Below are 27,855 nucleotides of genomic sequence, written 5' to 3'. Positions count from 1 at the left end.
TCTATGGTGTATCCGCACTGCAGAATGAATGTAGTTTGAGCCTACTTTAATGGCGACTGAATCTTGGGAGGTGTAGTTTGTAATCTTCAGCAGAGAAGGCTCAAATGACAACTCCCAGAATCCCATAGTATTGATCCGAGGCAGTTCAGGTGATGTCAAACTGTATTCACTCTACAATGTAGATCCTTTTTTCCTTTTGTTTTCAAACAGAAGTAACTTCTCCTAGAGTAGCTCCTTCCCCAGGCAAGAAGAATGCTGATCCTTTTGGCCTTCATCCTCATCTTCCACATCACTTCCGCCGCCTTCCTCTTCATCGCCACCATCGACAGTGTAAGTACACCCTGGAAATGTGTGTATTTCTGAAACCTTACGTTATGTTGGCTCGACAGCAGTATGTATGAAAAAGATCTTGGGAGTCCTCATGGACAACAAGTTAAACACATGCCAACAATGTTATGCAGTGGCAAAAAAGTCAATGGGATTTCGGCCTGCATCAATAGGAGCCTAGTGTCTAGATCCAGGGAAGTCATGCTATCCATGCTCTGTTCTACCTTGGTCAGACCACATCTGGAATCACACTGTGTCCAATTCTGGGCACTGCATTTGAAGGGAGATATTGACTTTAAGCTGGAATGTGTCCAAAGAAGGACGACTGAAAGGATCAAGGGTCTGGAGAACAAGCCCTATGAGGAGCGGCTTAAAGAGCTGGGCATGTTTAGCCTGCAAAAGAGAAGGCTGAAAGGCGACATGATGTATAAATATGTGAGGCCAGGCCCGTAGCCAGAATTTTGATTCGGGGGGGGGGGGGGCTGAGTTTGATTCCGGGGTGGGGGGGCAGGATCTACCCTAGCAAACCTTTTGTATCATTATCCCAATGCCCCCATGCATATTGAGTATGGTGATCAGATCATGATATGAATAAATATAACAGTTTAAATAATGTACCAGTAAGGCCTTCTCGTGGACCACCCTGAGAATTTCGGGGGGGGGGGGGAAGCGAAGCCCCTCAAGCCTCCCACCCTGGCTATGGGCCTGTGTGAGGGGAAGTCAAAGGGAGGCAGGAACAAGCTTGTTCTCTGCTGTCCTGGAGACTAGGATGCAATGGAACAATGGCTTCAAACTACAGGAAAGGAGATTCCACCTGAACATTAGGAAGAACATTCTGACTGGGAAAGCTGTTCAGCAGTGGAACTCTCTGTGCCGGAGTGTGGTGGAGGCTTTTAAACAGAGGCTGGATGGCCATCTATCAGGAGGTGCTTTGAATGCGATTTTCCTGCTTCTTGGCAGAATGGGGTCCCCTTCCAAAGTTATAATTCTGCGATTCCATTTACTCTGTATACTTGTCTATTCAGCCCCCTTTAGACCCATCTTCTCAATTGTCCTCATTGTTGTTTGCAGCCATTATCCGATTCTTCTAGTTTCCTCCATGCATAAACGATTTCCCTTAGTTTGCAGTTTGCTGTGGCACAGTGGGTTAAACCGCTGAGCTGCTGAGCTTGTTGGCCGAAAGGTCGGGGAGTGGCATGAGCTTCCACTGTCAGCCCCAGCTCTTGCCAACCTAGCAGTTCGAAAACATGCAAATGTGAGTCAATCAATAGGTACCGCTCCGGCGGGAAGGTAACGGCACTCCATGCAGTCATGCCGGACACATGACCTTGGAGGTGTCTACAGACAATGCCGGCACTTTGGCTTAGAAATGGAGATGAGCACCAACCCCCAGAGTTGGACATGACTGGACGATGCCAGGGGAAAACCTTTACCTTAACCTAATAATAATTCAGTTCTTGTGGGTTTTTTCGGGCTATATGGCCATGTTCTAGAGGCATTTCTCCTGACGTTTCGCCTGCATCTATGGCAAGCATCCTCAGAGGTGACTTCACCTCTGAGGATGCTTGCCATAGATGCAGGCGAAACGTCAGGAGAAATGCCTCTAGAACATGGCCATATAGCCCGAAAAAACCCATAAGAACTGAGTGATTCCAGCCATGAAAGCCTTCGACAATACACTAATAATAATTTATAATAATGCAAGTATTTTAACCTTTACCTTAGTTGATCTCTGGATGCCTTTAAATATGTAGTGTTTAGTTCAATATATTCCTCCACTATTCTGTGACCATTAATCTAAAGATAACTTCTCACACCAGAGTTTACCAGTGGATTTCAACTTGTCTTTTAACTTTGTGTATTTTGTTGTATGTCCTTTTAAATAGCGTTTCCCCTCTTGTAAATGTCACAACAGTCTTTTTGCGCGTGTGTTTCTCACCCCTTTTTTGTATTGCAGGCCTGGTGGGTTGCAGATGGATTTTATACAGATATCTGGTGGCGGTGTTTCAATGCCTCAAACTGTACGACGCTTGACGACAGCTTCCCGGGTAAGTTCACACACCGAACCTGATCCTCAGGAAAAGTCCCATTTAGACAAATTCAGTGGGTCAAAAGGGATCCGCTCCTGCTTCTTCAAGGGAGGTTCCCTTCCTCTGCCCGGAAGCTGTGTTTTGGAAAGGAAGCGTTCTCTGGAGAGTTGGCCAATGGCAGGCGACTTTTGTCGCTTTGCAGGCAAAAAAGCAGGATGCAGGTGGGCCCCAAGGAGGAAAAGTGGGGCGGAAAATAACGCTTGTGGCGAAGGAAGGGGGGAAGATCGAGGAATGGCTTGGAGGTGGAAGTGGTCCAAGGGTGGCTACCTGAGCAAGATGAAGGCTTGCAGGGTGAGACTCCAAATGTAGGATGAGAATCCAAAATTGCACTATGTAAACACTATTTTTGTTCCTGGCTTATGCATGTCATGTCCTAATTGTTCCTATTGCAAAAAACATGGGAAAAAATTAAACTCCAAAACTTTTTTTTTTTTGCAAGAGGGACATCCTGCAGCACACTTTGCTCTAGTTTTTCAATGACTATCTCATCGAATTTCTACCAATTTTACATAGTTTGTGGCAGCCACAAAAGCAGTTTCTGGAGTAGTACAACAAAGTAAGGACCACACAATTAAGCAGGAAATAACACTTTCAAACCAGAAACAGTTTCCCCCCGAAATTTGTTTATATGGTGTAAGAGTTGGAAGAGACCACATGGGCCATCTAGTCCAACCCCCTTCTGCTAAGCAGGAAAATCAAAGCCCCTAAACAAAAACAGATGGCCATCCAGTTTTTGTTTAGTAGCCTCCAAAAAAGGAGCCCACACAGGACTCAGAGGCAAAGTTTTCTGCTGTTGAGCAGCTCTCCCTCATGTTCAGGTGGAATCTCCTTTCCTGTAAATCAGTGTTTCTCAACCTGGGGGCGGGGACCCCTGAGCAGGTTGCGAGGGGGTATCAGAGGGGTTGCCAAAGACCACCAGAAAACACAATATTTTCTGTTACTCATGGAGATTCTGTCTGGTGTGCCAAGTTTGGTTCAATTCTATCGTTCTTGGAGTTCAGGATGCTCTTTGACTGTAGGTGAACTATAAATCCCAGCAACTACAACTCCCAAATATCAAGGTCTGTTTTCTCCAAATTCCACCAGTGTTCACATTTGGGCATATTGAGTATCCATGCCAAGTTTGGTCCAGACCCATCATTATATGAGTTCCACAGTGCTCTTTGGATGTAGGTGAACTAAAACTTCAAAACTCATGGTCAATGTCCACCAAACCCTTCCAGTATTTCCTGTGGTCATGGGAGTTGTGTGTGCCAAGTTTGGTTCAATTCCATCCTTGGTGGAGTTCAGAATGCTCTTTGATTGTAAGTGAACTATAAATCCCAGCAACTCCCAAGTTCCAAATGTCAAGGTCTATTTTCCCAAAATTCCACCAGTGTTCACATTTGGGCATATGGAGTATTCATGCCAAGTTTGGTCCAGACACATCATTACTTGAGTTCCACAGTGCTCTTTGGATGTAGGTGAACAACAACTTCAAAACTCAACGTCAATGCCCACCAAACCCTTCCAGTATTTCCTGTGGTCATGGGAGTTCTGTGTGCCAAGTTTGGTTCAATTCAATCGTTGGTGGAGTTCAGAATGCTCTTTGATTGTAAGTGAACTATAAATCCCAGCACCTTCAACTCCCAAACAACAAAATCAACCCTGCTCCCAACCCCACCAGTATTCAAATTTGGGTGTGTTGGGTATTTGTGCCAAATTTGGTCCAGTGAATGAAAATACATCCTGCGTATCAGATATTTACATCACGATTCATAACAGGAGCAAAATTAGAGTTATGAAGTAGCAACGAAAATAATTGTGGTGAGCCCCAACCATAATAATAATAATGATTACTATGATCTTGTAGGTTTTTTCGGGCTATAGGGCCATGTTCTAGAGGCATTTCTCCTGACGTTTCGCCTGCATCTATGGCAAGCATCCTCAGAGGTAGTGAGGTCAGTGAGGTCAGAGGTAGTGAGGTCAGACCTCACTACCTCTGAGGATGCTTGCCATAGATGCAGGCGAAACGTCAGGAGAAATGCCTCTAGAACATGGCCCTATAGCCCGAAAAAACCTACAAGAACCTAGTGATCCCAGCCATGAAAGCCTTCGACAATACAGTGATTACTATGGTTGGGGCCCACCATGACACGAGGAACTGTATTAAGAGGTTGCGGCATTAGGAAGGTTGAGAACCACTGCTGTTCTAGACTTAAGGTGAGAATGGTATTGCAATTTCTCTGCAGTCTCCTGCTTTCCCAAGCGTAATTGTCTTTTCCTCACAATGAATGGTCTCATAATACATCAAGCCTTTTACTGGGTATGAACATTAAGGAGTTGCCCTCTTTTGCATCATGCAGATGCAAGTCCACTTATCGTCATATAAACCCCTACACAGTTCCATCATCATGGTTCTTATTATTCCAGATTATTCGTCGATCCAGGCCATCCAGGCCACAATGATCCTGTCCACCATCCTTTGCTGCGTGGCCTTTTTCGTCTTCATCCTCCAGCTCTTCCGCCTGAAGCAAGGCGAGCGCTTCGTCCTGACCTCCCTCCTCCAGTTCCTCTCGTGTGAGTATCTCCCTGTTAAACATGGGGATGGGAACCCCCCCAAAGAGGACTCTTGGGTTGGAAGGGACCCTGAAACACCATCGAGTTCAACTCCCTTCTGTCAGGCAGGAAGACACCATCCAATCCCTCCCAACAGATGGCCATCCAGCCTCTATTATTATAATCCTTTAGAAGGATATTAAAAACGTGGTTGTGGAACCGAGCCTTTGGGACTGCGTAATGAGGCGGCGATAGGAACTCTTAGTATGCCCACCAAATTCGATATGGTTTTTGAGACAGTTTTAACTAGAGGATTTTAACGTCAAGATAAGTGATTTTTAATGTTTTTGTATGTGTATGGTCTAGTATGTTTCGGCATTGAATGTTTGCCGTTTATAAGTCCCCTTCGAGATGAGAAGGGCGGAATAGAAATACTTTAAACAAACTAACAAACAAACAAATAATAAGAAAAACAACAACAACATAGACTCCTAGAGTTGGAAGAAACCACTTAGGGCCATCTAGTCCAATCCTATTCTGCTATAAAGGAAGACACCATCCATGCCCTCCCAACAGATGACCATCCAGCCTCTGGTTCAGAATAGTAATAGTAATAGTAATAATCGTAATAATAATAATAGGATTTAAAGATTGAAATGCAAAGACTCTGGCACAAGCCAGTCAAGGTGGTCCCAGTGGTGATTGGCACACTGGATGCAGTGCCGAAAGACCTTGGCCTGCACTTAAAAACAATTGGTGCAGAAGGCCACTCTACTTGGATTTGCATACATTATTCACCGATACATCACAGTCCTAGACACTTGGGAAGGGTTCGAAGTGTGATCGATACAAACACCAGCATAGTGATCATGTTTGCTATTTATATTGATGTATATCTAATAATAATAATAATAATAATAATAATAATAATAATAATATGATTTAAAGATCTAACTGCAAATACTCTGGCACAAGCCAGTCAAAGTGGTCCCAGTGATGATTAGCACACTGGGTGTAGTGCCTAAAGACCTTGGCCTGCACTTAAAAACAACTGGAACTGACAAAATTACCATCTTTCAGCTACAAAAAGCCACTCTACTCGGATGTACGCGCATTAATCACCGATCCATCACACAGTCCTAGACACTTGGGAAATGTTTGATGTGTGATCCAAAAGCCAGCATAGTGATCTTGTTTGCTGTGTACTAATCTTATTGTGTATCGAATAATAATAATAATAATAATAATAATAATAATAATAATATGATTTAAAGATCGAACTGCAAAGACTCTGGCACAAGCCAGTCAAAGTGGTCCCAGTGATGATTAGCACACTGGGTGCAGTGCCTAAAGACCTTGGCCTGCACTTAAAAACAATTGGAACTGACAAAATTACCATCTTTCAGCTACAAAAGGCCACTCTACTCAGATGTACACGCATTAATCGCCGATCCATCACACAGTCCTAGACACTTGGGAAGTGTCCGACGTGTGATCCAAAAGCCAGCATAGTGATCTTGTTTGCGGTGTACTAATCTTGTTGTGTATCTAATAATGATGATGATGATGATGATGATGATGATGGGGATGATGATGATGATTCCTAGAATTGGAAGAGACCTCCAAGGGCCATCTAGTCCAATCCCATTCTGCTATAAAGGAAATATAAAACAAGAGCCAATGTTACTGTCACAATAATAGGTGGCTCTTCAGGGATTGCAACTATAGCCAAACCCACACCTATGGTAAACATATCGAGGATATGCTTTTCTTGTAGCCAACCAATCAACATGATTATGCCAATGACACCATCAAAAGCCTCCCAACGGATGGCCATCCAGTCTCTGATGAAAAACCATTGAGTACTAAAAAAAGCAGAATATTCCATTGCCAAATAGCTCTTACCATCATGAAGTTCTTCCTAATGTTGAGGTGGATTTTTTTATCCTTTGTCATTTGAATCCATGGCTCCGTTGTGTCTGGAGCAGCAGAAAACAACCATATTTCCTCATCAGCGTGACTTCATATCCAGCATCTCAATATCGATCTCCTGTCGCATTCCCTCAGTCTTCTCTCTTCCAAGCTAAACATCCTCAGCTTCCTAAGCCGCTCCTCAGAGGGACCCATCGTTTCCAGACCTTCAATGTTGTCTATACCCATCTCTTGAACTGGACATAGAGTTCTTTCCAAAACAGAAGAGAGTGGGATAGAGTAGGCATGGGCCAACTTGGGTCCTCCAGGTGTTTTGGACTCCAACTCCCACCATTCCTAACAGCCTCAGGCCCCTTCCTTTTCGCCCTCAGCCGCTTAAGCGGCTGAGGGGGAAAAGCAAAGGGCCTGAGGCTGTTAGGAATGGTGGTAGTTGGAGTCCAAAACACCAGGAGGACCCAAGTTGGCCCATGCCTGGTCTAGAACTTCCCTCCATGTTCTCGATGCTGTACTCCTATGGATGTAGCCTAAAATGGTCTCGCTATTCTCCTCCGCAGGCCTCTGTGTCATGATCGCGGCCTCTATCTACACCGACCGGCGGGAGGAGATCCACAAGGGCAACAGCTTTGGCTTTTTCGAAGTCACGAGCGGCGAGTACGGCTACTCCTACATCCTGGCCTGGGTCGCTTTCGCCTTCACCTTCCTCAGCGGGATCATGTACCTCATATTGAGGAAGCGCAAATAATGGACATCTGGATGCAGGTAACCATGGAGCGCTCACACAGCCTTTATCTTTGTGTCTATAGCCCAAGGCGAGTTTCTGAAGGGAAAGTTAGGGTTTTTATGCAGTTTCCAAAAGGGTTATTTTGGAAACAGCAGGTGGATTGGAGACACCTTGGCTCTCTGCAAGCCATTGAGCCTAATAATCATGGAGATAACCCATCTCAATCAAAAAGTGGGATATAAATATATAATAATAATAATAATAATAATAATAATAATGCAAAGGCTCTGGCATAAACCAGTACTGGTGGTCCCAGTGGTCATTGGCATACTGGGTGCCGTGCCAAAAGATCTCAGCCAGTGTTTGGAAACCATAAACATCGACAAAATCACGATCTGTCAACTGCCAAAGGCCACCTTACTTGGATCTGCACACATCATTTGAAAATACATCACACAGTCCTAGATGCTTGGGAAGTGTTCGACTTGTGATTTTGTGACACAAAATCCAGCATAAATTTCTCGTTTGCTGTAACATACTGTGTTTTAGTGTCATAATAATAATAATAATAATAATAATAATAATAATAATAATAATAATAATTGTATATATTGTCAAAGGCTTTCATGGCCAGAATCACTGGGTTGTTGCGTATTTCTAGGCTGTCTGGCCATGTTCCAGAAGCATTCTCTCCTGATGTTTTGCCTGCATCTATGGCAGGCACACTTAAAGGTTGTGAGGTCTGTTGGAAACTAGGAAAATGGGTTTTATATATCTGTGGAATGTGCAGGGTAGGAGAAAGAACCCCGTTTGAGGTAGGTGTGAATGTAGCAATTGGCCACCTTGATTAGCACTGAATGGTCTTGCAGTTTCAAGGTCTGGCTGTTACCTGCCTGGGGGAATTCTCTGTTGAGAGGTGTTAGCTGGCCCTGATTATTTCATGTCAGGAATTCCCCTGTTTTTTTGAGTGTTGCTCTTTATTGCCCTGATACTGGTAGCCAGATTTTGTTCATTTTACTGGTTTGTCCAGGGTGGGAGAAAGAACTCTTGTCTGCTTGAGACAAGTGTGAATGTTCCAACTGTATTATAATGTAATGCAATATACTACTACTACTACTAATATATTATAATATATTTATATTACATGTAATATTACTAATAGTATTACAATATAATGGTTTAGTACAATATAGTAATATTTAATACTGATATTGTACTATGCTAATAATATAATATATTCTATGTATATATATCTTGTAAGCCGCTCTGAGTCCCCTTCAGGGTGAGAAGGGAGGCATATAAATGTCGCAAATAAATAAATAAATAAATAGAATACCTTGATTAGCACTGAATGACCAGGTAATCAGCCAGGCTTTGAAGCTGCAAGGCCATTCAGAGTTAATCAAGGTGGCCAACTGCAACATTCGCACTTGCCTCAAGCAGACAAGAGTTCTTTCTCCCACTCTGGATATTATTCCACAGATATATAAACCCCATTTTCCTAGTTAGTTTCTAACAGACCTCACAATTTCTGAAGATGCCTGCCATGGATGTGGGCAAAATGTCAGGAGAGAATGCTCCTGACATCAGGAACATGAGCTTGGAAAACACACAAGAACCCAATAAGAAGTCAATTAGCAAGAGGGGAGATTGGGTGGGGTGGGGGTGGGGGCTCATGGCTTGCCACCTAGAATAACAGTATGCAACACGATGTTTGTTCCTGGGTTATAAATGTCATTTCCTAATTGCCTCTCTCATAAAACCATGGAAAAAGTCTATTAAACTGCAATATTTTTTTCTTTCTGTGGGACAGACATCCTGCAGTACATTTTCCTATATGAATATTTCATAAGTGTCTCAACCAATTCAATAGAGTTTGTGGCAGCCTCATAAACAAAGTTTCTGGAGTAGAACAACTACTTTTCAAAGTAAGTGCCACATAGTTAAAACAAGAAATAACACTTTCAAACCAGGAACTTTTCCCCCCACATTTTGTTACACAGTGTAATTATTTACAGGCGCAGAGTGCAATGTATGGAACCTAACCCTTGTCAGGAAGTCATTGGGAACATCCAACCCAATTAGGATCTTGAAAAATTAGAAAGCAGATCGCCCTGGGTTTCGAACTGAGGCTATAGGTATATAGACACCATAGGGTCAGAGTTGGAAGGGACCTCCAGGGTCATCTAGTCTGACCCTATTCTGCCAGGCAGGAATCCACAATTCAAACACCATTTAAAGATGTCCTTCCAAACTCTGTTCATAAACCTCCAAAGATGGAGGAGCCATTTGAAGCAGTCCGTTCCGCTCCTGAACTGCTCTTACAGTCCAATCCCTTACATTCTTCTTTCCTTGAAATTTCAATTTTTCTCTTTTATTGTATCTTCAATCTATTCCAGTGGTTCTCAACCTGTGAGTCCCCAGATGTTTTGGTCTTCAATTCCCAGAAATCCTAACAGCTGGCAAACTGGCTGGGATTTCTGGGAGTTGTAGGCCAAAACACCTGGGGACCCACAGGTTGAGAAACACTGCTCTAGTAGAAGGCTTTCGTGGCTGGAATCACTAAGTTGTTGTAGGTTTTTTCGGGCTATTTGGCCATGGTCTAGAGCAGTGGTTCTCAACCTGGGGTCCCCAGATGTTTTTGGACTTCAACTCCCAGAAATCCTAACAGCTGATAAACTGGCTGGGATTCCTGGGAGTTGTAGGCCAAAACACATGGGGACCCACAGGTTGAGAACCACTGGTCTAGAGGCATTCCCTCCTGACATTTCGCCTGCATCTATGGCAAGCATCCTCAGAGGTAGTGAGGTCTCCAACAGACCATACTACCTCTGAGGATGCTTGCCATAGATGCAGGCAAAACGTCAGGAGAGAATGCCTCTAGACCATGGCCATATAGCCTGAAAAAACCTACAACAACCCACTGCTCTAGTCCTTCAGGTGTTTTGGACGTCAGCTCCCAGAAGTCTTTGCTGCTTTGGCCAATGCTTAGGGATTCTGGGAGATGAAGTTCAGAGTTTGAGAAACACTGTTAATCGAGTCTCTGGAACATCCCCAAAACAATCCCTTGTCTGGCTGGATCTTTTGCATCCATCGCTTCAGCATTTACAGTTCCTTAAACCAGAGATAATATGGTTTTAGGGCTGGATTAGGACCAGGGTTTGAGTCTTCCTTTCAGCTTTAAAAACCCAATGGATCGCCTCGGGCAAGTTACTCTTTCCAAGGATGTGCAAGTTGGCAAATGCAATATGCGGAAATAAGGCTTGAAAACACCCAATACGCAAGGCTAAGCTCCAGGATTCTTAATGGTACAGCTAGAGGGGGGGGGGGGGGAATCATCTTAATTTCCCTTTCTAAAACCAGTTAAGAGTAGGGCGGACCTGGCTGGATGGTCTGACTCAAGTCTATGGCATGAAGCAGGTCCTTTGGGCAGGGAAATGCCAGCTCTGCGGCACTCTCAATGCCATGCATTTACATGCCAAGTCCACCTCTGCTGCTCCAGAGGGGAGGCTCCAAAAGGCTGGTTTTAAATGAGGAAATTAACAGGGCAAGGAGCGCAGTCAGCAAGTCACTCCTTTTTTTTTCTAACCTCCAAAAGGTGCCCTTTTAGAGAAGCAGATTTCAAAAGGAACCCAACGACTGCAGTTGGGGCCTTTTGAAAACTCACTTTCCCTCAAAGGGCATCTCTGAGAGGTTGAAACCCATGGGACTGATCTGTCTACAATCATGCCAGCCCCCGGTGCCACAATCGGTTTAATACTTGTGCTGGTGGGACTGAAGACCAACAGGTCAGAGGTTCGAATCTGGAGAGTGCAGATGAGCTCCCTCTGTCAGCTTCAGCTCCCCATCTGGGGACCCAAGAGAAGCCTCCCACCAGGATGGTAAAAACATCAAAACATCTGGCCGTCCCTTGGGCAACGTCCTTGCAGATGGCCAATTCTCTCACACCAGAAGCGACTTGCAGTTTCTGAAGTCACTCCTGATATGAAAAAAATAAATAAAAACCCAATGGAACTGATCTATCTACAATCCTGCCAGCCCCCTGTGGCACAATGGGTTAAACCCTTGTGCTGGCAGGACTGAAGACCGACAGATCAGAGGTTTGAATCCGGGGACAGTGCAGATGAGCTTCCTCTGTCAGCTCCAGTTCCTTATGCGGGGACATGAGAGCAGCCATCTACAAGGATGGTAAAAATATCAAAACATCCAGGCGTCCCCTGGGCAATGTCCTTGCAGATGCCCAATTCTCTCACACCAGAAGCAACTTGCAGTTTCTCAAGTCGCTCCCGACACAAAAAATATATAAAATGCCAGCCCTGTCTCTTTAGAGGAGGTTTTAAGTTCAGATTCATCATCCCATGGAGCCTGATTCATTTCACACTTCAATAAGGAGGTGTTTGGAGCTCTTGAGGAAGGCAAACAATGACAACCATTGGCTACAATGGCATGAAAAGCCCGTTTCTTTCCCATTAACCGCTGCCAAATGGCGACGGCTTCCTTCCTCCGCAGCCTTTGGGCGTCTGAAATGTGTCACCCGCCTGAAATTGATGTCTTTGTCGTTTTTTAAAAAGGGCTCTGAAACGCGAAGCAGGAGAGGGCCGAGGTCCTGCGAGAACCCACTGGATCCCCCCTCCAAAAAAACTCCAGGAGGATCGTGATTGCGGTGCCAAAGACCCAGTCCAGAAAGAGCCTTCGCCATTGAAACAAAACCTGCCTCTTTTATTTGTACATACAGTAGTGAAAGGGTCACATCTGAGAGCAAAACAGCCAGTCGCGCAACAGAACCTGAGAACTCTGCCAAATCTTCCTTCAACATAAGAACACTGACCGCCGGCCAGCAACCAACCCATGTTTCTGATTGCCTTTGCATCATCATCTTGGCCTGGAATAATCCAGAAGAAAGGCCTTTCGAACTCAGCACCCAAGAGACCTGCCAGGCCTTCTGGATTTTGGACTATCTCCCCCCCCCCCCCCAAAAAATGGCTAGCTTTAACCCTACCGACTGTGCCTCTATTGTTTTGTATTATATATATATATATATATACCCCTGGTGTATATGGAAATAAAAGTTACCAAGAACAAGGTACCAGTGTTCGCGCTTTGGGTCTGGTTTTGAAATGGAAGCTTTCAATGTCCCAATGTATTAGCTTCCTTCCCATCCAGGCCTTTCTAGGCTACTGGACTGCAAATCCCAGGATCCACCAGCAAGAAGGAAAGCTCCTACAAGGAGGGTTGGGGCCATCTGTAAAAGATGTAATTATGCTGAAGCTGTGCCCTTATTCCAGCACATGGAATTATACTGGCCTTTTGGCAGTCCAGACTGTCTCCAGCCAAAATGCCTGGGGATTCTGGGAGCTGGAGTCCACAATGCTGGAGGTTGGGCAATTACTGAGGCAGAACGCCCTTATTAAGGGATACACACAGTATTTAACACAAGCAGTGCTATAATATTCACATTTATGGGCATTTCGACATTTTGAGAAAACCACCCTGGGATTATTCTCATTGAAAGTGGCACTGTGGAGGCCTAAAGGCCACGGGATGAGAATGCTGGGCCTGGCACAAGACTTCAGCAGGAATCGCAGTTTGAAAAGGCCAGGTCTTTCTCTTTGACTTTTAGTGCACTGTGCATTGGTTGCTGTGCTCAAAGGTGCAAGCAAGGAGCCCCAACGTAAAAGGCACTTTGGTATGAAACAAAACAAAACAAATCAACATTTTTTCCGCACCAGTGGACGGATGTTTCACATTTCTCACCTCTATCCCAACTACATTTGTGCACTGCATTCCCCAATACCTGGAGAATGTTGGGCATTATAGCACCAAAGAAATAACGTCCCCAGTGTCTGGGCGATGCATATAATCCAAGCGGAATTAAAATCTTACTTCTCAAAAGGCATCTAATGCAACGTGGGCTCTGGTTATCATTGAATTAGATGTCATTGGGGAGGTAAGAGTTCCGGTCCGCTCTGGGTTTCAGTCTGAATTCCACTGGAGGACAGCGGATGAGTCCCACCACCCTTTAAAGTTCAGACTAAAGCTTGGGGTGGATTTAACAGTACCAGTAACAACATGACCTCGTGCTCCTGGAAGAACCTCAACCCAGAACATTGACCACGGGAAGAGGAACCTTGAATGGCGCCATGGCGGAGAACCGTGCCTCAGGGCCTATGCGGTGAAGACGGAGCGGACCTCGCTGAAGGGCCCCTCGCGCCCGTAGATGTCCTTGGCCCGCATGGCAAAGTAGCACCAGGTAGAGGGGGGAAAGTCGGCCAGGGAGCAGGCCATGGAGAGCGAGACGGCTGGGATGCAGTGGGTCTCCCTCCAGGCAGAGAGGGTGCCCTTCTTGCTGTCTTCTTCTTGGCAGAGGAAGAGGTGGAAGCTCTCGACGGAGGCACAGAGGGGGTCTGGGTCCAGGACGCCCCACCGGAGGGCGATGCCTTTGGGCCGCTCCAGGCAGGCCACTGCCAGTGCCAGCTTCTGAGGAGGAAGGGTGCCCTGGAAGCACTCCACTGGGCCGGGATGCGAGCGGGCCTTTGGCAAGGGAGGCAGGCGGGAAAGGTGTCCTGGGCCCTGCGGGGTGGAAATGGGAGAGATCTGGTATAGAGAGCAGAGTACAGCACAGGCAGACTGGGCCCATCCCTTAGTAACACAGCATTTGTCCCTGGGTAATAAATCATAGAATCATAGAATCAAAAAGTTGGAAGAGACCTCATGAGCCATCCAGTCCAACCCCCTGCCAAGAAGCAGGAATATTGCATTCAAATCACCCCTGACAGATGGCCATCCAGCCTGTTTAAAAGCCTCCAAAGAAGGAGCCTCCACCACACTCCGGGGCAGAGAGTTCCACTGCTGAACGGCTCTCACAGTCAGGAAGTTCTTCCTCATGTTCAGATGGAATCTCCTCTCTTGTAGTTTGAAGCCATTGTTCCGCGTCCTAGTCTCCAGGGAAGCAGAAAACAGGCTTGCTCCCTCCTCCCTGTGGCTTCCTCTCACATATTTATACATGGCTATCATATCCCCTCTCAGCCTTCTCTTCTTCAGGCTAAACATGCCCAGTTCCCTAAGCTGCTCCTCATAGGGCTTGTTCTCCAGACATTTTATCATTTTAGTCGCCCTCCTCTGGACACATTCCAGCTTGCCAATATCTCTCTTGAATTGTGGTGCCCAGAACTGGACACAATATTCCAGATGTGGTCTAACCAAAACAGAATAGAGGGGTAAGCATGACTTCCCTAGATCTAGACACTATGCTCCTATTGATGCAGGCCAAAATCCCATTGGCCTTTTTTGCCGCCACATCACATTGTTGGCTCATGTTTAACTTGTTGTCCACAAGGACTCCAAGATCTTTTTCACACATACTGCTCTCGAGCCAGGCATTGTCCCCCATTCTGTATCTTTGCATTTCGTTTTTCCTGCCAAAGTGGAGTATCTTGCATTTGTCACTGTTGAACTTGCCATTTCCTATTTGGTTCTATCAATTAGGGGGGACGTCACCTACCTACGTAAACTACGTAAAACAAAACTTTAGGTATGAGCCTACATTATATAAAAAAATTCTGATTCATACAATGAGTTTTATTAAGTTTTGAAAAAAGGAAGTTATGCTGCTGCACCCTGTACATTAATATAATATAGAATTAATATATTACTGCTGTTGTGCTGTGCTAATAATATAATATATTGTATACGCGATAATATTATAATGTAACACAATACAATACTAATAATAATACAATATAAGAATTATAAATTTTATATTACATGTAATATTACTAATAATATTACAGTATAGTGGTGTAGTGCAATATAGTAAAATATAATACTAATATTGTGCTGTGCTAATAATATAATATATTATTTATTATTATTTATTTACTATGCTTCTATACCGCCATTCTTAGTCTGAGGGTGACTCATGGCGGTTTACAAAAACAGCACAATTCGATGCCCACAAGAGAACAAAAATAATTTAAATATTAAAAACATTTAACACAGGTAAAATTCATTGCAATTAACATCATAACACAATAAAAACCGTAAGTCCTCCGCATTTCATTACCAGTCATTATCCAGTCATGTTGTCCAACTGTTCTGAGATCAGAGTTTAAAGGCCTGCTCATATAGCCAGGTTTTAACTTTTTTGCAAAACGTTAAGAGGCTGGGGGCTGATCTATTGTCCCTGGGGAGGGCATTCCACAACCGAGGGGCCACCGCTGAGAAGGCCCTATCTCTCATCCCCGCCAATCGAGCCTGTGAAAATGGCAGGGCCAAGAGCAGGGCCTCCCCAGAAGATCTTAAATTCCTAGAGGGTTCGTAAGGAGAGATACGTTCGGACAGGTAAGCAAGGCCAGAACCGTTTAGGGCTTTATAGGCTAAAGCCAACACTTTGAATTGTGCTCGGTAGCAAATTGGCAGCCAGTGGAGCTGGCGCAACAGGGGACTTGTATGCTCCCTGGGCACTGCTCCTGTTAGCAACCTGGCTGCCGCCCACTGGACCATTTGGAGCTTCCGAACAGTCTTCAAAGGCAAACCCACGTAGAGAGCGTTGTAGTAGTCTATACGGGATGTAACCAGATCATGGACCACCGTGGCCAAGTCAGACTTCCCAAGGAATAGTTAGTATCTTGAGTAGAGTAAGTTGTAAGGATATTTGGTATCTCTAGCAGAGTAGGGTAACTTGCAGAAATATTTGGTGTCTACAGCAGCATAGAATAAACTGTAGGAATACTATTTGGTGTCTCCAGCAGAGCAGAGTGCGGTGGAAGTGGACTGGGCCCATAACCTAGAAAATACTGAGTATCCATAGAGCGGAGTGCAGCACAAGCATGCTTCATTTCAATAGGGTTTGCTCTTCTCCACAGCTGTATGTATCCACACAAAGGCCAAGAATGCCTTCCTCCTCCAAGTCGTACTGTGCTATTGTGGCTCTGGGAGCCATTATGATGTTTCTGGCGGCCAGGAGTTAAGCTTTTAATAAGGGCAACCACTTATGCTGTGAAAAGGGAAAACCCGAGAGTGGCGTTTTTACTGTTCTGACACAGTCCCCTTGTGGCCACCCAGGGAAGCTCGCTCTCCGTCCACCATTCGTTCAGATTTATGATGCATCCCATTCATTATAGAGCTTTCCCCAGACGTGACAGTGCAGGGATGCCTTGAGAGAGCCCATGTTCTTGTCTAGATCTCAAGGGAAGCTACCTTGCGGTTGCCACTGAGCTGGAATTGTATTACTCCTCTTTCATTGTCCATTGCCCCCAGGTCTCTGCCTGCATTGAGATTCCTCAATGCGGTGATTGTGGTGGTGCAATAGATTAAACCCTTGTGCCAGCTGGACTGCTGACCTGAAGGTTGCCGGTTTGAATCTGCAAGATGGGGTGAGCTCCTGTCTGTCAGCTCTACCTTCCTGAGAGAAGCCTCCCAGCAGGATGATAACGCATCCAGGTGTCCCCTGGGCAACATCTCTATAGACGGCCAATTGTCTCACGCCAGAAGCAACTTGCAGTATGTTCTCAAGTTATTTCTGACACTTGAAAAATAAAAAATCTCAAGTGACAGGAGAAACACCATCCCAGACAAAACAAAGCCCTGTGACTCTAACAGGCATCACTTCTCTACTCTGGTGTGGTTTTCATACACCTTTGGAAGAAGCCGGTGAAGCTTGGAAAGCTTGCATGGCGTATTTTCAACGTTTTGGTTGTTAACCACGTTATGACTTTTTTGTGATTTTTATTTAACTATTTTTTTCTTATTTCATTTGAATATAAGTATTTATTATGTTATTATTTGTAAAGAGATTCCCATAGTAATTAATAAACAAAATACATGTGTTCTCAAAGGCTTTCATGGCTGGAATTACTAGGTTGCTGTGTGTTTTCCGGGCTGTCTGGCCATGTTCCAAAGCATTCTCCCCTGACGTTTCCCCCACATCTATGGCAGGCATCTTCAGAGGTTGTGAGGTTTGTTGGAAACTAGGCAAGTGAGGATTATATGTCTGTGGAATAATCTCCAGGGTGCGAGAAAGAACTCTTGTCTGTTGGAGGCAGATGTTGATGTTGCAATTAATCGCCTTGATTAGTATTGAATGGCCTTGCAGCTTCAAAGTCTGGTTGCTTCCTGCTTGGGGGAATACTTTGTTGGGAGGTGTTAGCTGGCCCTTATTGTTTCATGTCTGGAATTCCCCTGTTTTTGAGTATTGTTCTTTATTTACTGTTATGATTTTAGTTTTTAAATACTGGTAGCCAGATTTTGTTCATTTTCATGGTTTCCTCCTTTCTGTTGAAATTGTCCACATGCTTGTAGATTTCAATGGCTTCTCTGTGTAGTCGGACATGGTGGTTGTTAGAGTGGTCCAGCATTTCTGTCTTCTCAAGTAATATGCTGTGTCCAGGTCTGTTGGAGGCAAGTGTGAATGTTGCATTTGGCCAACTTGATTAGCATCAAATGGCCTTGCAGCTTCAAAGCCTGGCTGCTACCTGTCAGGGGGGAATCCTTGGTTGGGAGGTGTTAGCTGGCCCTGGTTGTTTCCTGTCTGGAATTCCACTGTTTTTTGAGTGTTACTTTTTATTTACTGTCCTGATTCCAGACAGGAAATAATCAGGGCCAGCTAACACCTCCGAACAAAGGATTCCCTCCCAAGCAGGAAGCAGCCAGGCTTTGAAGCTGCAATGCTATTCAATGCTAATCAAGCTGGCCAACAGTCACACCTGCCTCAAGTAGACAAGAGTTCTTTCTCCCACCCTGACATTCCACAGATATGTAAACCCCATTTGCCTAGTTTCTAAAAGACCTCACAACCTCTGAGGATGCCTTCCATAGAGGCGGGTGAAAGATAAGAAGAGAATGCTTCTGGAAAAATGGCTATACAGCCCAGAAAAATCACAGCAACCCAAACAAAAGATAGCACAATTAACAGAAAATTAAAGGCACTGGAAACCTGGGAAATATATATCTTGTCTTCACTGTCCATATAAGAAAAAGAAAAAAACACTAGAAGGAACTAACTATGGCAAGCATTACAATTATTGAAAGCAGAAGGGGTTATATTGCAAAACCTGAGGCATAGTTGTGCTGTTATGGATCTGGGTTAGAATCCCTGCATACCCTGCCCAATAAAATGGAAATTATGCAGGGATTCCAGCCCAGATCCATAACAGCACAACTGTGCCTCGGGGTTTGCAAAATCTACCCTGAGAAGAGAAAGAGAATTACACATCTGAGAGTAAAAGATATGCATGTTCAAAAGGTTAGATTTCCATTCTGGTGGCAACCTATTTCAACCTTTATATCTCACCAGAGAATGGACCTGTCTGCTTTTATAATGATTGATAACAACAACAACAACAACTGTTATTATTATTTTACGTGATCAATGTGAAGCCAGCCCCGGCCTCCAAATAGACATTCTTAAACCTTTTAAAAAAACTGAAATATATTATTAAATATTTATTTATTATTTGTTTACAGTATTTATATACCGCCCTTCTCACCCCGGGGGGACTCAAAGCGGTTTACACATAAATAATGGCAAGATTCAATACCTTACGTTGGGCACCGATACAATGCCAATACAAACAATTACAATTGTAAAACCACAATTAAACATATATCACAATTAAAACAATACATCAACAAGCATGAAAACAATAAAACAGTCTCGTCAGTCGAATTGCCGTTCTAGTCAATGCCCCTCTAAAATGCTATATACATCTACTGTCCGAAGGCCTGGTCCCAGAACCATGATTTAATTTTTTTTCTAAAAGCCAGGAGCGAGGGAGCGGATCTTGCCTCATTTGGGAGTGTGTTTACATACCCTTCTTTCATATACATAAGAATTTTTGTTGTTTCCATATTATCTAGTTCATTGTTTAGGGTAAAAGTAAAGATTTTCCCCTTGACATTAAGTCTAGTCGTGTCCGATTCTGGGGGTTGGTGTTCATCTCAATTTCTAAGCCAAAGAGCCGGCATTGTCTGCAGACACCTTCAAGGTCATGTGGCCAGCATGACTGTAAGGAACACTGTTACTTTCCTGCTGGAGAGGTACCTATTCATCTACTCACATTTGCATGTTTTTGAACTGCTAGGTTGGCAGAAGCTAGGCCTAGCAGGGAGCTCACCCCGCTCCCCGGATTCAAACCGCCGACCCTTCGGTCAGCAAGTTCAGCAGCTCAGCAGTTTAACCCACTGCACCGCTGGGGGATCCAGTTATTTGTGTACAATCTAATATAATTGTAACATGAAGCCTCCATGTTGGAATTCTCTTTTCTTCCAGGAAATTTTTGAAGGGCTCCCAATCTTTCTTGAATATTAAAGATTTTTGGGTGATTTTTGTATTTTAATGTCTGGCCTGAACGTGACTGGTATTGGTAAGTGGATTCCTACAAATAAACATCTATTATTGTGCTTTCCTCCAGATTTAAATACCTGGTTTGATGCCTCCAGCAAAGGCTGAAGAGGGTTCAACGTCTGAATTTCTTCTGTTGAATTTCTCCTTCCCTTTGCGTCTTCGTCTGTTGAGACACAATCCATGAACATCACATTGGAGACTGTAGGCCACTTCCCATTCGCAGCATATTTGAATATCCCCCCCCCCCCCTTATTGAAATATTCCTTTTAGTAAAGTATCTTTGGGTTCTGATATTCTATGAGGCATTTATCATAATCATTGGAGCTCCCGGTGCTGCTAGGACTGCTGACCAAAAGGTCGGCAGTTTGAATCTGGAGAGTGGGCTAAGCTCCTGTCTGTCAGCTCCAGCTTTTCATGCGGGGACATAGGGTGGTAAAACATCTGGGCATCCCTGGGCAACGTCCTTGCAGACAGAAGCCACTTGCAGTTTCTCAAGTTGCTCCTGACACGAAAGATAAATAAATCATCATCACTGCCTTTCTTGATATGCCAGCTCCTCCCCACAATGGAGGGTCAGGACCTCTTCCAAATTGTAATCCCAAAATCATCAAAACAGGAAAAGGCCACATTACATTTGAATTGGAGAATAAGACAAATGAGTCAGCGCTAATAGTAAATGATTGGACCAAAAAACCAAATAGTTCTGCTACCTTTGCGAAGCTTGTTGTCTTCTTCCGTGAGGTCGATGACAAAGAGATTCTGCAACGAGAAGTGAATGTAAATAAAACTGGAATCATTATTTCCAGGAAATGAAACCTGGAATTCCCTTTCAGAAGGAGCCAATCCAAGGCTGACAAGTTGGACGGCCTGGAAGCTTTTGCACCTAGCAGTTTGCTAACCATTCCTTGGGATTTCTCACCATCTGTGGCAAGAAACACCCCAACATTTGAAGAAATTATTTCTAATTTTGAAACAGGACCCACCACCCTTTCAAGGCAGTAGTAATGGGAGGGAGGGGTCATTTGGAAGATGATTTAAATGTTACTTCTCAGGCTTTAAAGGGCATCCCATCCAGAATTGGATCGGATAAAAAATAAGAAAGGGTTGCAAAAGCAACCAAAAAGGGTGATTTTAATTTTGTGGGGAGGCTGGTTTTTCTAAGGGGGCTGTCTCTCATCCCAGAAAAATCTGGAAAGTTTCTTTCTGTTGAAGGTGACAGAATAACCCATACAAGCTACTTCAGCCATCATAATAAATCAGTGGTTCCCAAGAGCGAAAATTTGGTGTGCGGCCACACCATTACTACACCGTTGCTTGAAACCACGCAGCAACGAGAGCGACTGGTCTGATGAAACCCTCTTACAGTGCCAAGGCGATGGGGATGTCGGGAGGGGAGAGGCTGACTATACACAAAAGATTCCTATTACCACATCAACTCTAGATTATTAAATATGGTTTTCTGTGTGCAAGCAGATGGCAAGTACCGGATGGCATATGTCTGTATCAGAAACTAGAGCAGATGTGGTCTATCCAATGTAATTTTCTGAATCAGCACCCCAAATAATCAAAACGAATCTAAACTTGACCAAAAACAGATTCGTAAGCCTTTGGGTACTAATATTAGGGAGTGGTCCCTGGTCAAAGTGGTCCTTGATCAAAGTAGTCCCTGACCAAGTGGTCCCTGGTTACATGGACCCTGGTTAAGTAGTCCCTGGTCAAAGTGGTCCTTGATCAAAGTAGTCCCTGGCCAAGTGGTCCCTGGTTACGTGGACCCTGGTTAAGTAGTCCCTGGTCAAAGTGGTCCCTGATCAAAGTAGTCCCTGGCCAAGAGGTCCCTGGTTACGTTGACCCTGGTTAAGTAGTCCCTGGTCAAAGTGGTCCCTGGTCAAAGTGGTCCCTGGTCAAAGTCGTCCCTGGTTAAGTGGTCCCTGGTCAAAGTAGTCCCTGGTCAAAGTGGTCCTTCGTCAAGTGGTCCCTGAGCAAAGTGGTTCTTGGTCAAAGTGGTCCTTGGTTAAGTGGTCCCTGGTCAAAGTAGTCCCTGGTCAAGTGGTTCCTGGTTAAGTGGTCCCTGATCAAAGTAGTCCCTGGTCAAGTGGTTCCTGGTTAAGTGGCCTCTGGTCAAAGTGGTTCCTGGTCAAAGTGATCCCTAGTCAAAGTGGTCCTTGGTTAAGTGGTCCCTGAGCAAAGTGGTTCTTGGTCAAAGTGGTCCTTGGTTAAGTGGTCCCTGGTCAAAGTGGTCCCTGGTTAAGTGGTTCCTGGTTAAGTAGTCCCTGGTCAAAGTGGTCCCTAGTCAAAGTGGTCCCTGGTCAAGTGGTCCCTGGTCAAAGTGGTCCATGGTCAAAGTGATCCCTAGTCAAAGTGGTCCTTGGTTAAGTGGTCCCTGAGCAAAGTGGTTCTTGGTCAAAGTGGTCCTTGGTTAAGTGGTCCCTGGTTAAGTGGTCCCTGGTCAAAGCAGTCCCTGGTAAAGTGGTCTCTGGTCAAAGTGGTTCTTGGTCAAGTGGTTCCAGGTCAAAGTGGTCCTTGGTCAAGTGGTCCCTGGCCAAAGTGGTCCCTGGTCAAAGTGGCCGCTGGTCAAGTGGTCCCTAGTCAAAAAAGGTTGGGAACCACTGTAATAAATGCATGACATAGGCCCCCAAAATGGTCTTGTAAAGCCAGAGCAGCACACATGGCTTGCTTGTTTGAGTCTATCCACCTATAATGCAGTTTCCCTCTTTTCCTGCTGCCTTCCATCTTACCCTGATGGCCTTTTCAGTGGATCATCTCTTCGCAGTCTCAGTTTTGCCATCTCTTTTATCCCACTCAAGCATTTCAACCCCAAGTCACTTTCATTAAGGGACTGGAGAAAAGGATTCAAAGGCTGCTTTACACAAAAGCAAAGACAGGGAAAGTGGCGGGTGAGGGGTTTGGAAGCTGACCTTGGAGCTGCCTGGAGCTGCGGCAGAAACGTCCACATTGGCAGAGGTTTCCTTCTGCCCAACATCTGTAGAAACTGTACAGAAGAGGGATTTGGAAAGGCAAACAAGTCACAACGGCTTTCCGTGATGGATTTGGACGGGTAGCTAATACAGATGAGATACAAAAAATGGAGAAAACAGACAGCACGAACACAAACACTGATCCAGATGTAGCATGACTTCAAGCCCCAGTGTTCCTCACCAAGGGCTGATGGGAAAAGCAGTCCAACACAGCACTCTGACTGCATTACTTTTCTACTTGACATCATAAATATAGATTAATATATATGACCTAACCCTGGGTTTCCACCTTCCATGTGTGGAAGATAGCAAAGTCCGCTCACCTCATCCTCCAGTTATGCCTGCTTTTTATAAGAAGGAGGGAAGAAAAGAGAGAGGACGAGAAAAGGGAAGAGAACAACTGTAAACAAAACACAAGAGTTTAAATGGTTCCTTCCATTAAAATAAATGCAATTTTTAAAATTTATTTGTACCTGTAGGATTCACGGCTTGTGTGGCAGAGTTTTGGCTCACGTTGTCGTCCAGGCAAACCACATCATCTGATCTGGGAAGAAAACCCATTGGCATCAAGGCCCATAAAACAGAACACTCCCCTCCTTGTCTGAAGCTACCCAAGGCCTATTTATAGGCAGCCATAAATTCCTTTTACGCTTTGACAGGGACTGTCATGACATTGTGAAATTGTCCGTCATCTGCATAGAATATTCAAAGTACAAAAGCCAGGACCTGAAACTCAGGCATAGAGAGTAATAAAAAGATATCACTGAGCTATCTTTCTTGATCTCGCTTTGCAATTAAATGGGGGGGAAAAAAATAAAACCTCAATAGAATGAATAAATCAAAGCCATTGCTGTCAAGGCCTCCCCTGAAGATCTTTAAAGGCAAGCTCATATTGGAAGATATGGTCCATTCAAAGTTTGGGGCTTCATCTCCCAAATAAATAATAAGAACAACAACAACAACAATATTGTGTAAAGGGAAAGAACCCAGGGAACACTGTCCCTCACTCCAGGAACTTGCAGGGACGCTATTTAAGATCACCAGGAGTCCAAACTGTTAGAGCAAAACACAGGTTTATTTCTACTGATCAGTGAGAAAGGCGGACAGACAGCATACAATGCCAATCCCAAACTGCCTTGCACTAACGGCGCAGCTAAGAAGCTTATATACCCTCTTGGCAACCATTTAGCAATCATGTACAGTAATCATGTAGCAACCATGTACCCTGTGGTCGTCCACCGTGTACCTTGTGGTCATTCTGAAGCAATCATGAAGCAAGCACCCCTTGGTTAACATCTTGTTTGTTACAGGAGTCACACCATCACCAAATACAACATGCCCGCCCCAGGCACCTACATTATTTCCAAATATGGTACGCACACAGCATGTGTGCCTGAAACACACAGGATCTTCAAATATGGCTTACCCATCTGGCATACCCTCTCAATTGTAACAATAACAACACTACTATTATTACTATTATTATGATTATTATACTGACACAAAAATACAGTATGTCACATCAAACGAGATATATATGCTGGATTTCGTATCACAAAATCACAAGTCGAACACTTCCTGTTTAGGACTGTGTGATTTATTATTATTATTATTATTATTATTATTATTATGTGGTGGTGCATCAGGTTAAACTGCTGAGCTGCTGAATTTGCTGACCGAAAAGTTGGTGATTCAAGTCTGGGGAGCGGGGTGAGCTCCCACTGTTAGCCCCAGCTTCTGCCAACCTAACAGTTCGAAAACATGCAAATGTGAGTAAATTAATAGGTACCGATCCAGCAGGAAATAAATAGGTACCGATCCGACAAGGAAGGTAATGGCACTCCATGCAGTCATGCCGGCCACGTGACCTAGGTGTCTACGGACAACGGCAGCTCTTCCGCTTGGAAATGGAGATAAGCACCAACCCTCAGAGTTGGACATAACTAGACTTAATGTCAAGGGGAAACCTTTACCCTTCCCTAATAATACAACAATTATGTCATCATTGAGTCTCGGCCAATTCAACATAAAACTTGTGGCAGACACAAAAATGAAGTTTCTGGAGTAGAATAATTACTTTCAAAATCTGTTCAAACCAGGAATAGATTTTTTAAAATTTTGTTACATAATGTAATAATAATAATATGCCATGAAATAAATATAATAAGCCATGAAATAAATAATAATAATCTGCCTCCTCTGCAGCTCAAGGAGGGGTACAACAGGATTAAAACAGAGAGATATAAAGACTAAACTATTAAAATACATATTTTATAGGATTCACACAGTTAAGTTGCAGGTTACAATTCACTGCCAGCAAAGCCTCTGCTCAGGCATGTTGGGAATTGGGGTCTCTCAATATCTGGAGGGCTAAAGATTGAACAGCACTGACATGGAACCTCCTCATCAAACTTTGCTCTCTGTGGCCTGAAAACCCACAGAAACATTGCTGGCAAAATACCAAATCCATAGCTTTGACTCACTGTTCAGTGGCTGTGTGAGGTATTTCCCGGGGATTCAAGGACGGCTCTTTGGATGGCATCCTCTTGCTCTTCGTCCCACCTTTGGATGGTTTGTTCTGGGAATGGGATCCCAGGCGATTGATCTGAGAAAGAGACCCAAGACTGTCCTGATCCAGGTAAGCAAGGAAAGGACACTCGCCCTCCAAAGCAAAAAGGCCTGCTTCACAACACTCCTTCCCATTTCTTTGTTGTAAAGGTCACAGAATCATAGAGTTGGAAGAGACCTCATTGGTCATCCAGTCCAACCCCCTGCCAAGAAGTTGGGTCATATTTTAACATGGCTTTGGGAGCCAATGTTTTCCCTTTTCAGCATGATGAGTTTTCCTCCCCTTATTACACTCCAAAGGTATATTAAGGACACAAATGATGCCATCTCTGGTTAAACCAGTGTGGGGTATTGTTTTGAGTGTTGGGATTCTGGCAGACAGGGAGTCAAACCTCAGCCACAGAGGAAGGCAATGGCAAACCTCCTTGGAAGACGTTCTTGTAAAGGACGTCTGGCCAAACATAGAAGACGGGCAAAGGCAACCTGGAGGCATCTACAGATCTTTATATGTATAAGGGAGCCCTCCATGCCTGAGAACTTGCCAATGCAGCCAAACACAGTAAAATGACCTTGCTTTTGAGTTGTATTGGAGGAACCAGAGCAGAAGTTCCAAACCTGTGGTCCATGGACCAACAGTGGTCCGCAAGAACGAAAATATGGTTTGCGGCCTCACAATTACTTACACAGTTGCCTCGAAACCACAAAACAATGAGAGCAACTGGTTTCGGGGATGGGGATATTGGAAGGGGAGGGCCTGACTACCTACAAAGCATTACTACTAGCACACCAATTCTAGATTATTAAAGATGGTGTTCTGTGGGCGAGCAGATGGCGACTACTGGATGGCATATGTTCTATATCAGAAACTAGAGCTGATGTGGTCTATCCAATGCAGTTTTCTGAATCAGCACCTCAAATAACCAAACTGTATCTAAAGATGACCAAAAACTGATTCGTAACCCTTTTGGGGCAAAGCATACTATAGAACGGCCCGGCTTGTTCAACTGTCAGGAATTCTGGGATTAGAAAGCCCAAACAGATGGAGAGCCGCAGTTTGAGGATGCCTGATCTAGGTCCTCTGGGCCATTCTATGGTATACTTTCCCCCAGAATCAGGTGGGAGGGACAACAAACCCTAGGAATCTCTAGATCAGTGGTTCCCAACCTTTTTTGAGCAGGGACTACTTTGACTAGGGACCACTCTCCAACATTTGTATCAAAAGGGTTATGAATCAGTTTTTGGTCATCTTTAGATTCAGTTTGGTTATTTGGGGTGCTGATTCAGAAAATTGCATTGGATAGACCACATCGGCTCTAGTTTCCGATATAGAACTTGTGCCACCCAGTAGTCGCCATCTGCTCGTCCACAGAAAACCATATTGAATAATCTAGAGCTGATGTGGTAGTAGTAGTAATCTTTCATGGTAGTCAGCCCCTCCCTCCCGACATCCCCATTGCCTTGGCACTATAAGAGGGTTTCGGGAGACCAGTTGCTCTCATTGCCGTATAGTTTCCAGGCAACAGTGTAGTCATGGTGGGGCCGCGAACCGTATTTTCATTCTTGCGGACCAGTGGTGGTCCACAGACCACAGGTTGAGAACCATTGGGTACACATAAATGAAACTACAGATATGGGTTATGAGAATCTTACTCCAAGCAGAGAATGGGTTTAAACTCCCCAATCTTCCAGCTGTACTGGTCTAATAGCCATGCTGCTCCTAATAAAAAAACAATCTTCCCAAAGTACGGAAAATAGAAACATGCTGAAATTGTCCTAATTCTCCAGACCTGTGTAAGGAATGAATGGGTGATTGCATTGAGAAGTGTAGCGAGGGTATTTCCCTAGGAACAGGCCAAGAAGAATCAACATGGAGTTTGCGCAAAGCATGGTATGGGTCAGACTTGGCAGTCGAAGAAAGGAGGCAGTAAGGCATAACTGAACAACAATGAACAATAAGGTTTGCAACCAAGAGTGAAAGGAGTGCAGGGAGTGTGCAGGAGGTACCCCATAAGTCATATGGCCTGGAATGTAGATGTCTTGAACTTGAAAAGAACAGAACAGCATGTTTATTAAAAGGAAGAAACATGGATTTTGGCCTATAAATGCAGGGGGACCCCAAGAGTATGCATGCTTCCTGATCCGTGGCAACAGGAACATCCACACCTTCTTGGAAGAAGGCTGATCATTTTTGTTGGGAGAAGGCCTGTGTGTGTGTGAGTATGTGTGAATGTTTGGAGTGTGTGCACAAGAGCTGTCTCTTGATGTGATTCTGATGTGATTCTATGGTGATTGTATTTCAATAAAAGTTACATGAATAGGGTTAAAACACTCTGCACAAAAGAACAGGGACCTCTCGGGGTT

At 44.4% G+C, this 27,855-nt stretch overlaps 2 protein-coding genes across 4 annotated transcripts in view; one reads left to right on the top strand and one right to left on the bottom strand.

Moving 5' to 3' along the window:
- The window catches only part of LOC132782097 (epithelial membrane protein 2), a 35,527-nt gene extending 15,285 nt beyond the window's left edge, over positions 1-20,242 (top strand). Inside the window, exons 2-6 of one of the 2 annotated variants that reach the window (XM_060786771.2) lie at positions 211-330; positions 2,285-2,375; positions 4,830-4,976; positions 7,442-7,646; positions 20,019-20,242. In XM_060786771.2, the coding sequence (XP_060642754.2) occupies positions 253-330; positions 2,285-2,375; positions 4,830-4,976; positions 7,442-7,629 (504 nt within the window). In that variant the 5' untranslated portion in view covers positions 211-252 and the 3' untranslated portion in view covers positions 7,630-7,646; positions 20,019-20,242. Of the gene's footprint in view, positions 1-210; positions 331-2,284; positions 2,376-4,829; positions 4,977-7,441; positions 7,647-12,179; positions 12,693-20,018 lie in introns of those variants that run through there. The other variant, XM_060786770.2, reaches the window with a different exon arrangement.
- LOC137097863 (activating transcription factor 7-interacting protein 2-like) overlaps positions 12,481-27,855 on the bottom strand; it is a 30,237-nt gene continuing 14,862 nt past the window's right edge. Inside the window, exons 6-11 of one of the 2 annotated variants that reach the window (XM_067473064.1) lie at positions 25,410-25,531; positions 23,400-23,470; positions 22,867-22,940; positions 20,662-20,710; positions 20,029-20,114; positions 12,481-14,178 (exon numbers count right to left, since the gene is read on the bottom strand). In XM_067473064.1, coding sequence (XP_067329165.1) covers positions 13,774-14,178; positions 20,029-20,114; positions 20,662-20,710; positions 22,867-22,940; positions 23,400-23,470; positions 25,410-25,531 — 807 coding nt within the window. In that variant the 3' untranslated portion in view covers positions 12,481-13,773. The remainder of the gene's footprint in view (positions 14,179-20,028; positions 20,115-20,661; positions 20,711-22,866; positions 22,941-23,399; positions 23,471-25,409; positions 25,532-27,855) is intronic. The other variant, XM_067473065.1, reaches the window with a different exon arrangement.

This window comes from Anolis sagrei, chromosome X (assembly GCF_037176765.1).
Source record: "Anolis sagrei isolate rAnoSag1 chromosome X, rAnoSag1.mat, whole genome shotgun sequence".
In the NCBI taxonomy this organism is placed as follows: Eukaryota; Metazoa; Chordata; class Lepidosauria; order Squamata; family Dactyloidae; genus Anolis; species Anolis sagrei.
Note: the sequence above shows the minus strand (reverse complement) of the source record. Positions and strands in the feature narration are given on the sequence as shown.